General features: G+C 44.5%; 1 protein-coding gene across 1 annotated transcript in view; it reads right to left on the bottom strand.

Annotated features, from left to right (window-relative positions):
* PLPPR1 (phospholipid phosphatase related 1) overlaps positions 1-12,565 on the bottom strand; it is a 152,420-nt gene that overhangs the window by 50,528 nt on the left and 89,327 nt on the right. Inside the window, exon 3 of the mRNA XM_006036584.2 lies at positions 2,924-3,112. Within this exon, the coding sequence (XP_006036646.1) occupies positions 2,924-3,112 (189 nt within the window). The remainder of the gene's footprint in view (positions 1-2,923; positions 3,113-12,565) is intronic.

The raw sequence follows: 12,565 nt of genomic DNA, 5'->3' as shown, positions 1-12,565 counted from the left end.
CGCACAGAGGAAAGAACAGATCCCAACCACTCCTAAAGCTTTATCTTGCATGTGACCTGTTTGAAGGCCCACAGAGGAATTCTTAATTGGCAGCAAACAGTCCAAGAAGGAACCCTGAATTTGCCTTGTTCTTACAAGGATATGATTACTATAGCATGAATGGAAGAGGCAGGACAGTTTCATCTGGCAAAACCGTGTATGGGTCCCACTGATGTTAAAACCTCTTCCTAAAATCCAGTCATTTGAATGATAAATCATCAGTACTCACAGGGTTTCTATAAGTGTTAGGAGGGATATATACACATGATGATTGGGAACAGTGACTTTGAAGTCAGGTAGGTTAGGGGATACAGGACAAAGTGTAGAAATGCCTTCTTAGGCACTGCCAAGATTTGGTTATAGATGATACTTCTCATCCTTGGTGTGTAAGGGAACTTTGGCTGGAGATTGACTACTAGCAGCATGATGCACTGAAGCAGTGATGTAAGAATGAAACTTTCTGCCTGAGTATGAAAGAGGGAGAAATGTAACCCAGAGAGAAATGTGTGGGGAGTATGTTAGAAACTTAGGCCCGTTACATTTAAGATGCAATTAACAGGTTAACTGCACCTTAAATAGTAACATGGCTTCATGTTAAAATCCATTTAAAGCATGATTATACAGTTAATGAGCCACAACGTTATTCCACATATAATACATAATCATTTTGTGGTTTGTTTGTATTGTGCGCTGGTGCTTAGTCGAAACCCTATGTGCCGCTCAGATGGGAAGCAAAGGGGTTTTAAAGGTCCCAGTACATAGGAACCCCAGGATCAGGCTGCCACAGCCTGGGGTCCCCATGCCTGGGACAGAGTTAACCCTAGTTGGGGTCTTGACAATCAGCAGATTGTTGGCTGGGGCCAGTTTCAGATTCTAGTTTGGTCCCCAGATGACTAACAATCAGAGGATTATTGGCAAATGGGTTTTAAACTGCTGGTGCAGGGGGGCCCTGGGATCATGATCTGGCAAATAAGGTGTGAGAGAGATCTAATCCCTGATTCCAAAGTCATGTGTCCTGCCATGAATATGTGGCATGCCAGGAGGTGTAACTGTTGGGATCGTGGCTTAAATCCCATGGCCTCCTAAACTGACTGGCTGTCAGAAGGCTTATTGAACTCATTTGGAGGAAACGATTATCCTGTCAAGAAAGCATGAAAGACCAGCCCCAGGCACATTGTGTTTTGAGGTTAATATTAAAATTTCAAATCTTAGTCTAAAATGAGAATTAAAAGATTGAATATCGTATATGAAAAAAGAAAAAATAAAGCTTTAAAAAGGGCCAGGCTAATGGCTTTGCATTTGATGCTAGAGCACTGAAAAGCATGCCAGCCAGACTTCTCTGCCCAGGGATGGTAGCTGAGTAGCCCCAAGGATGAAGAGGTCTTCATCGATCACTGGGTCAGATGGAAACTGTTTGCTGAAAACCAAATTTAAAAGATCACAGCAAATTTGCACTGCCCAGCTGAAGACTCCTCAGGGAAGGAACACCTCAAGGACAGCCTTTTCACCATCACATACCCACCGGAGAGCTGACCCTGTTCCTCCTGAGGTACAAAGACAAGTCTCACCCTGACGTCACTGGTGAGGGATTAGACCCATAGTAAGCACTGCATTAAAATCGCCCTACATAAACACACCCTGTGAAAGCTACTTCCTCAAATATTCTGAACTGCATTGCTAGAACAGGACAGACATGGGAATGGACAGCAATCCCAGGTCAAATTACAATTTCTTTATTTGCAGTATTACTGAACTACTGCAGCATTAACGGAATTCAACCAAGTCAAATTACCAGTTAAGCCCACAGCTCCAAAGCAGAAAATAAAACTGCTACCGGAGAAGATCTTCATAAGTACTTAAGTGAACTAGGTACACAAATCCCACTGGTCTTTAGCAGAGCTTTTGTGCCTAAATCCCTCAGGCACTTCTGAAAAATCTTCCTGTTATTTATTCTCACCTTTTGTATTACCTGATTCTATGAGTTCCATAACGGTCCTAAACTTGTCATGAGTAAAAAAGAAAAATGACCCTGAGAAATTTAATACAACATATACAAATCTATAAATCAACTTCTAAAAATCTGCATACAATATTTAATGACGCTGCAGAAGAAAGACACAGGAGAAAAAAAAAGATGCCAAAATCTGAACAAATTGTATTAATTTAACCAGATTTTAACAAAACTGGCAATTTCTGTGGAAAAATGTAAAAAGTTAAATGGCTACAATAAGTAGCTTAGAATGTCAGCATTTTGCTACTTGAAAATGGGCATAATTGCACTTTGGCTGGCTGTTATCTTCTAGGATAGTAAAAGAAATACACTAAAGAAAGTTAACTGATGTGTACCTGTGAGACAGACAGACACACACACACACACACACAAACACACACACACACACACACACAGCAAAGAACATTTGTGATTTTTCAAGTATTATGTTACTCCTCATTTTAGCCCTCTAACAGTCTTTTTAAAATAGCAGCAAACAGTCTTAAGTGCTCTACACTGTTCCACTCAGATCTGATCCAAATCTTATTTGGGTTATTTTATTGCAAATAACACACAGCCATTACTTGTAGGGCCTCTCTGGAACCCACATAATCATACACTATCCTTTAAGTGAGCTAGTTATAATACAAGCTACACATACTCTACCCATGTTCAGCCTGCCTTGTGATCATATTAGAATAATTACATCTGTGGCTATCTCATGCATTTATTTTTCTTTTTATTTGGCTCTCTTTGTTTTTGTTCAGTCTCAAATACTGATACATTAATACTGAAAAGAGAGGAGGGAAAAGAAATATTAAGACATTGGTGGGCTTCTAAATAGCATATTATTTGGCTCAACAGTGAAGAATTAGAGTCTGCTTTTATACTTACAATAGCTGTTGGGGTTGAAGCCAGCACACAATACAGCACAAGAGGGGAAATAAAGCTCTCTTCCTCTGTTCCTGGGTAAGGCTTCATCAGCTCTCCGTCCTGACAGAAGAAACCCTGGATATGCACCTGAAAAGTATCAGTGCACTCGAAGTAGTAGGCGAGCAGAACAGTCCCAGCCATGATGACAAGCTGAAAATACAGCATGGTCACACAAAGACATTAGTTGCCGTTTAGCAGATGCAGCTGTGTCTCTGAGCTAGTCTAGTCCCACGGAGCAACCTCCCTCCATCACCCCGACAGCTCTTCCCATACTTCCGAGAGAGAAAGAGAGAGAGAGAGAGTGTGTGTGTGTGTGTGTGTGTGTCCGCTTTGTAACATCTGTTACATAAACCTTTTGGCAAACAACACTAATGAACATCTCAGATCAGAGTGGGTCCTGAAGCCTGGCTCATAGAGGGATGGCTACTTTGACAGCTACTTTATCAAAGGGCATACGAGTGTCACCACCGGGGAGGATCAATGCAAACTAGCAGGATGGCAGGCACCAATAAAGACTCCAGTAGTTAACGAACTAAAATCTATGCACACCGGCACAGGAGTTTGAAAGTACAAGGGATGCTGGAACTGAGAGCCAAAATGCTTCCAGCTGCAGAACTCCGGCAGCACTAGGGAACGTATATAAGGTGATAGTCCAGCGAATCCCTCTCTGGCCAAAAAGAGACTTATTTAAGGCAACACAGAGTATTGCTGCTTTCCTTCCTTTGGACCTGCCATGTGGGAGGGAAGTTTTACAAATCTACTTGGAACCCCCTTCCCTACTATAACAAAAGTAGTGGACTGCTCTATACTGCTACAGTCACCACTCTACCTCTAGGATGCTCATCAAGGTGAATCTGGCCCTTAATTTTTAGAACATGTAGACTTGGTAAGAAGTCATTCTTGGCTTATTTTTTGTTTAATTACAGTGTTTCATAATGGGTTGCCGGTAAACACTGGCAGTTTGGTAGCCCCAGAGATTGTTACTTTCTATTTATCCAAAGTCTGAGTTTTATGTGGACAAAGATGTTGAAGGCTCACCACAATGCCTCAGTAGTACAGCTCAGACCAAATCTGAAGAGGCCACCTCATGCAAATAAGAGGGTAACACTCATTCTCTGTGACCATTTGTTCCTTGGCAACTCTTGTCAGCCCAATTAGCACAACAGTAAACACCCTGGCATTTTAAAAACATTCATGTCTTGCTAATGAGAGCAAACACCTTACAGGCTCCACAAAATTATCTCACTTTTCTGCCTGACCTTCAATAAAGTGGCACAGCAGCAAAAGCCAGACACTGTAATCTCAGTGGCACTCCTTAGTATAAAGCAGGGGTCTAGTTCTCCTCTGCTCCGTGTAGCTCAGGTAAACATTCTGATCTGTCCTGATTCTACAGGCATTTTGCACTGGCCAAAATCACTGTGCGAGGTGCAGAATCATGGCGGGTCAGGCCCCAAATCATGTTCGTAAGTATTTCTCACGAGACAGAAAAGGCATGCTTCTCTTTCAAGGGCTTTGATGATGATGATGATGATGATGATGATGGTGAGTTAGGGGAAAAAAACAGGACAGGAACAAAACCTCAAACTTAACATGGCTTCTATTTTTACAGGCGCTTTAATGAAAATAGTTTGTTGCAAGACGCTTAATGGATTGAGTATTTACTATGTTGCTTTGGCAATTCTTCCTCAAGGAGTCATTTACAGGATATCTAGCCATCTCTTTAGCTGTTGCTATTACCTAGTACACACATCATCAGTGATGCTCAAAAGAGCCAAAGTCTAATGGTGAATGGCTTCTTTTGCACTTTAAGATAGTTCTTTCTGCCCCTTCATGAAGACCTCATGGCATAGGTTATATGCAAGGCACATTTTCATTCTTTCTTCCCTGGTTATATGCAGGACCCAGTACTCAAGAATTTTCCAAAGTGAAGCGGCAGGAAACCTCACCTATTTAAATTCATGGGGAAACTAACACGTCGACTTGAGCAGGAGCATAGTTAGCACAATATGGAACAATTCCTAAAATCTCACCCAAATTTCTACAGCAAAGGCTGAGGATGGTGTTAGGGTGAACTTCCATGTTACAATTACACCAGACTAAGTCTATGGCATGTTAAGCAGCGTTAAAGTTAGAATGTGCTGTGAGCTGTCACATGATAAGAGGCAATACCTTTTCTTGTCTGTACAACTCTGATTTGCCACTACAGCAGGGATAGTAGCCAGGTGTCCTGGCTCCTCACCATGCCCCTGCTCGCTGACAGGAAGCGGGGAGCTAGAAGTGGTGCATCCTGGATGCCGGAGAACTGCAAATTGCTTGTTTTATCTTTGTGGAGCAGACTAAAGTTACTTTAACATGTCAGGTAGCACAGCCTACAGTTAACCCCTGCCAGAAGTGGTGTAACTGAGATGCTCTGAGAGCACTTACCATAAGTTGATGAATTTTAGCACGTGGATGTTAGTGTTTTAAATGCCCTTAGTATGGTCTAAATGTAACGAGTGACTTCACCCTTACATGTTCAAATTAACACTTACTAAGCACAGTTAAAACTCAAAACTATGCACATTCAAGCAGTTTAGCATGTGTTTAAGTGCTCTCTTAGCACTGCAAAGTTATTCCCTTTCAGTCAAGGGTTATCTCCTTAACACATACTAACTTTAATAGGTCAGTACATCCCAGTGATCTGCAACTGTTGCAAGTGAATGCTTGACAAGGTCCTGAGGTCTTGAAGCACAGACCCGTGGAATATTTGATTAGTTTATGCCTTGCAACACTACCTATTATTTGCATTAATTTAAAAATGCACGAGTTTATCACAGTACTTTGGTTCCAAGTGAAATATGCAGAACCAAGAAAGTCTCTTTCTAAAGGTTTACTCAAATAGGTATGATGTTTTGGTAAATTATCCTTATAAATAATTGGTGTATCTGCCAGTTTTCACTTTCCCCCTTGATTTAAAATGCAAATGCTAGTGCATTGATGTGAAATGTAAAACCCAAGCCTCTCAGCATGTTTTGGGTCTAATTTGACTCCACAGAAAGACCCACATCTAATTCTGGGCCTTGTTAGTATCTAGAACCAGATTCATAAGGGTATTTAAGGGGTGCCTAAAGACATTAGGGTCCCACTAACTCATGGTGCTTTACATAAAGTGCCATGAGTAAGAACAACCCTTCACCGAGTGCGTGGGGGACCTTCTTCCACGCCCCCCCCCCCCCCCCCCCCCCCGCAACCTAACAGACATTTGCCTGATGGGTCGGGGGGGCAGAAGAGGGGCTGGAGCCAGCCTACATTGGCCCTGGCTGGCAAGCCGGGGTGCTCCAGGAGCCTTCGAGGCTGCCAAACCACCCCTCTCCCCAGCCCTGCCCACCCCAGGCCTGGCTCCCCACAATGCCGGGGGGGGGGGGGCGGTGGGGGGGGGGAGGGCCGCAAGGCAAGGGGGCTCCGTTCCATCCCACTATCCCCCTAGCTCTGGCCATTCAAAGCAGCCGGCAATGCTCTCTCCTTTCCCCTCCTTCTCCTGCTGATAGCCCCGCTCCTGTGTGAAAAATTAACCCTAGAAGGAACACAAGTTTCATAGATTTCACAGACATTAAGGCTGGAACGGATCTTGTCAGATCATTGGGTTCAGCCCCCTGCCCAAGGGGCAGGAAGTCAGCTGGGGTCAGATCACATCAGCAAGATAAGCATGCAAGCATTTCTTAAAGGTATCTAGAGTAGGTGCTTGCACCACTTTTGGGGGGTCTCATCCAGACTCTGGAGACTTGGACAGTAAAGAAGCTTTTCCTTATGCCCACTCTAAAACAGTCTTCCAGCAGTTTGTGACTGTTAGACCTTGTCTTCCCTTGGGGTGCCCTGGTGAACAGATGTTCTCCCAAGTTCTGATGCACACCCCTTATATACTTATAGGCTGGCACCAAGTCACCCCTGAGCCTTTGCTTCTCTGGGCTGAAGAGTCTTATGCATCTCAGCCTCTCCTCATATGGCCCGTTTTCTTGACCTCTAATTATGCACGTGGCCCTCCTCTGAACTCTAAGTTCCCTAAGATGCTCTGCTTTATAGCACCATAATCTAATACCTTATTTGACCAGGATTAATTTTTCATGTGATCGGCCATTTTAAAAGCGTTTTGCAACCGTGCATGTGTGCTATGTCATGGCTGTAGAGTGCTTTCAGGGACCCAATCACACCAAAAATGTCACTTTTGTAATCACCCTAGGTGACTGACTTTAACTGATATCAATGGGACTTGTGGCAATGTGGGCAAGCCTTTTTGGCAGGCATGACACTGCTTCCCTTCCCCATACCAAACTGTTGCTTTTTTTTCTGCCCCATGCCCTATCTGCCACTGCGTTTCCTGATCTTCCTCAGTGTTGTATGCCATATACAGTGGCTGCCCATGTTACTTCTGGCATATATGCCACAGGTTGGCCACCCCTGACTTATGGTACCTTCTAATAACTGGTCGCTACTGGGGTAATTTAGGGTTGCAAAAAATCTAATGATACAGAATAGTTGCTGACCAGGTCCCTAGGACTTACTGTCTGCTTTGGTAACAAGAGCCATCCAGTCCCAAGCAGGATTTCAATGTTATATCACTTTAGAAAAGCATCACTTCAGAAAAGCATCACTTCCAGTATCTCACTTCCGGTATGCCAGTGCTCCCTAGCACTATACATAGGTTATATGTACATAGCTACGTATGTATGCATACATAGTTATGTATACATACCCACTAGCAATTCCTCTACCATCATGGCATTTTTCAGTGGGTCACCAAGTACTGATCCTATCTGATGTTTCCTGCCTTGCAGATTAGATGAAAACTCCATCAAGCCCACCAGGGACTTACTTATACAGTTGGTTTTACATGCGAAACACTCAGATGATATTGTGAAAGGCAGCAGCATAAAACCCAATCATAGTGAGATAGCTACAACTCCAGTAACAGACTTTAAAAATTTGAAAACAGGTTTTAAACACATCCGGCTTAAGACTGAGAATAATTAGAGCAGTATAAGACTGAGAATAATTAGAGCAGTATTGTTCCACATAATAATGAAGCTACAGTCATGAATAATCCTAATAATTATCTGCCATTTGCTATCTTGCCACTTTGTATTTGCACACTGCGAGTAAAATGAGTTTTAGACATACTGACCATTATTTAATTTTAAACATACTGCCCATCATCTAGTATCATGTTAAGCAGACTAGTGTGTTACGTTTTTAAGAGAAATGTATTAATCAATTTTCATTGCAAAATAGAATGAAGGCTATGCAAATTAATACCATGGTTGTTGAATCTAAAATGGTTAAAATCATGGCTCCCTATAGTTTACCAGATTATAAAATTAATGCTTAAACCTTACTCATGATATGGAGAAAAGACATTTTCTTCCCCGAAGGCTAATTAGTTATTTTTGTGAAGGAGAAATTAGCTTTTCTCTCCCCCCCCGCAAAAAACAACAACAACAACAACAACAACAACAACAACAACAAAACCCACATAACAGTTTTGTAGATCTTCTAAGTTTCAGGGGTGTTCGTTGTAGCCATGGTGGTCAAAGGACATAGGTAGTAGGGCTGTGAAAATTTCGCCGGGTGTTTTGTTTCAAAGCTTTTCGACGCATTTCAAGCTGGAACCAGCAAAATTGAAACAAAACAAAAGGCTTTGAAACAAAACAAGGGCACTCAAAACATTTCAAAAGTTTTGAGACATTTCAAGTTTCGAAGCCAGGGTTACTTGGCTTCAGCATTGGTCCCAGCCGGCAGCAGCGGCCTGTTGTCATCCCGCACGCAGATCCAGGGGCCCACGCCCCCCAAGAGGAGCCTGGCACAGCCCCGCACCCCTCCCAGGGGTGCAGGCCCCTGGATCTGCGCACAGGATGACAGCATGCTGTCGTTGCTGGCTGGGGCCAATGGCAGTAGCAGTTTTCCTAGCGCTCAGCGCCAGCTGCGCCCAGCACCAGTCCCAGCTGCCAGTGGCAGCCTCCTGTCATCTGGAGTGCAGATCCAGGGGCCCATCCCCCTGGGAGGGCTGCAGGGCTGTGCTGGCCTCCTCCAGGGGGTGCAGACCCCTGGATCAGCGCGCCGGATGAGAAGAGGCTGTACCACATACGACCAGTGCTGGGCGTAGCCCACGCCCAGTGCCGGGAAGATTGATGCTGCTGCTGGCCCCAGGCAGCAGTGGCAGCCTCCTGTCATCTGGCATGTAGATCCGGGGGCCCGCAGCCCTGGGAGAAGTCCGGCACAGCCCTGCAGCCCTCCTGGGTGTGCGGGCTCCCGGATCTGAGGGTCAGATGACAGGAGGCTGCCACTGCTGGGAAGTGTCACAAGTTTTGCTTTGAACAATTTGAGGTGCAGGTTTCCAGAAACCTCTTAACCCATCTTCTTGAAACGTGGCAGACTTCATGCCCTCAGAAGGGTCTACCATCCCCGCAATTTTCACCTGAATCAGGCAAGAAATGACAAAGTTTTAGGCATTTTTATGATTCCCCATTATAGCCTATGGGTGAAATGTCAAAATGCATCGAAACAGTTTCAATGAAACGGAATGGAACAGTGCTTTGAAATGAAACGACGAAATGAAACACTGGCCCTTTGAAACAGCGAAACAGTAGTTGAAATGAAACAGTGCTTTCACACAGCTCTAGTAGGCAGACAAGGTTTGGGTACATGTGGTATCTTTTATTAAATAGTTGGAAAAATTGTTCTTTGCAAGCTCTGTACCTGAAAGCTTGAAAAGAACAATTTTTCCAGCTATTTAATAAAAGATACCATGTGTACCCAAAGAACCTTGCCTGCCTATAGATCTTCTATGCACTTCTGATATTGGGCATTGTATTCAATAAACCTATTAAAATACAGCATTGCCAACTCATTATTTTGGAACGTCTCATCATACTTATTAGTTGCTTTTTAACCTCCACTCCTGGAGTTCTGTGATTACATGAGACTCTCCACTTCAGAGATTTAGAAAATTGCTTTAAAGAACTTTTCATTCGATAAAGATGAGCTGGAAAACAAACTCTAAAGGCTCAAACCTCCAAAGGCCAGTGAAAAAAACAGCAAAATGTATTATTAAAAAAAAAAAAAAATCTCATTGATGTCCTGAGTTTTTAATGTTTTTAGCAACACTCAGGACACAATGGGCCTTATCCTGAATTCTGGCAGATATAAATCAGGAACAGCTGTAGGGAAGACCGTGGGGTGTTACAGAAATGTAAACTAAATGTAAACTAATGTAAATTTTTATTCCCCTCTAAATGAGAGGGGAATAAAAGTTTGACAGTAAGGCTCAAAAGATTTTAAAAAGGAAAGACCTGAGGAAGGGTATTTGATGCCCAAAAGCTTGTCCAACAGCCTTGCCAACTATACATTTGGTCTAATAAAAGATATCACAAAAAATCCTTGCCTCTTGTAAACTTCTTGTTTCATCACAGCTACATCAATACTCCAATCCTATTGAAAAAGGACAAAGTCAAACACAGGAGAAGAGGGAGCGGGAAGAAAACCACTATATTCTGCAATTTCTCTTGCACGTTCCAGCTGAGGATCTCAAAACACTTTAGGAACACCTTAGGAATGAATGGAACATCCATCTGAGTTACAGCAGGCAATGACTTTTAATCCATAAGTGCCTGCGTCCAAGAAGAATGCGGAATTTGCATGTGCAGGGCAACGTGAACATCATTGCCCACCCGCTTAAATTCTCTCGTCGCCTTCAGAGAGAAACTCCTCCTCCAGTTCTCCAGATGGGGAACATGCCATCTGGTTCATTCTTTCACAGTATGTAGCTGGATCGATGCCCTGGGTCTGCATGACCTTGGCTTCTTTTCACCTGTTTCAAATACGGGGCCTGTGCCTCACCTACAGTTAGCTGCTGCACTGGCTCCTGTGGAATTACATGGATACATCAAAGCTATCTGAGGACCAAACCACTGATCTACTGCCACTGGTCAAGGTCTCATTGCACTGGACACAAGGCACACTAAGGGAAATTCTGGTACCAATTTAACTATATCTAGTTTAGAAGCCAATACAATTAAACCAAGCAGTCCTTTAGGTGTGGGCACAGTTGCACCCACATAAAAACACTTGTGCTAGTATACTGATTTTAAAAGCTATACCAATATTAGTACCTCACCAGTGTAGGAAAACTTTCTGACTGACACTTAAATTGGTTCAACAACTGTGTTTACACTAGCACTAAGATGCTACTGCTATCTAGTTCTGATACAAGTTTTAATGGAGGGAAGAATTATTATCAACATTTTATAGAGGAAGAAACTGAGGGTCAGCAACAGAGCCACACATAGGATCCATTTCTCTGCTCAACCCATTAATACCATGCTGCCTAAAAGATGGTCCAAACCCCACACCCCTTCCCTCCCCTCCCATTCTGGGCCTCTCCCTGTCCCACAGGGCTCTTCCTGCCTCCCCACTAACCCTGATGCTCCCCCCTGCCCCTTGGGATTCCCTCCTGCCTTTTCCATGCCCCCAGAGCTCTCCCCTGCCTCCCCCATCCTTGCAGCTCACCCATGCCCCCAACTTATTTGTGGCTGCTTGGCCAGCCCAGAGAGCGGTAGCAGCAGAAGCAACAACTGGGCAGTCAGTTTCCCCTTCCCTGCTTGCTCCCCAGGGACAGTGCTGGCAGCCGCAAGTAAGCTGGGACTGGGGGGATGGTGGGAGTGAGCAGGGATCTGGGATGCTGGGAAGGCAAGGAATGGTGGGCCCAATGTGGAGGGGGCTGGGAGCCCACGGGCCGATGTGGGATGGTGGTTCCCCACCTGCCCCTTGAAGTCTGTCCCTCCCCCACCCCCTGCTTCCTCCCCTGCTCCCCCAGCCCCTGGGGCTCACCCCTGCTCTCCCAGCTTACTTTTGGCTGACAGCGCTGTCTCAGGGAAGAAGAATGTGCCTGAGAGTGGCAGAGGACACCATGGGGGGCGGGGGGTGACAGGTTCCTCTTCCCTGCCTGCTCCTTCAGGATAGTGCTGGCAGCCAGAAGTAAGCAGGTGGGAAGGCACTGTGAGGGTGGAGTGAGTGGGCATCTAGGCTACTGGTGGGGAAAGGGATGGTGAACCCGATCTGGGGGAGTGGGAGGCTGGGGCTGATCTGGGATGGTGGGAGAGAGGGGAGACGGGGGAGGAGGGGGGCCTGGGAGACAGCAGGTGTAATCCAAGCAAGTGGGGAAGGGAGGGTGGATGGAGTGTTTGCACTAATGTGTAGCTGAGTGTGGCTGCACATTAGTGTAACAAGAGATGGGCAACGCAGATCAGAGATCAACCTAGCCTGGAGTAGCATAACTTTTAAGCTGCCTAACCAGTGCTTTAAACTAGTTTCAGGTGGTAACATGTGGATAATACAGGGGCCAAGAGCTCCAGGAGCCACCTAAAATTAATGTATAACAAGGCCTTCTGTCATGACTGACAAAGGACTGGAGATAAAGTGACTGACTGGAGGTCGCACAGAAAAATCATGTATTGAACTAACTTCTTCTCCAGTTCCTTATTCTCTTGCAGTTTTTCACTGTTTAAACAATATTTTGGGAATAAGCAAAATAACTGAAGCAGTGAGAGCTTTGTTACTATGTGTTTCAATGCA

The sequence above is a fragment of the Alligator sinensis genome, unplaced genomic scaffold (genome assembly GCF_000455745.1).
Source record: "Alligator sinensis unplaced genomic scaffold, ASM45574v1 scaffold1365_1, whole genome shotgun sequence".
Classification (NCBI taxonomy): Eukaryota; Metazoa; Chordata; order Crocodylia; family Alligatoridae; genus Alligator; species Alligator sinensis.
The sequence above is the reverse complement of the archived record's forward strand: the minus strand, read 5'-3'. Positions and strand labels throughout refer to the sequence as shown.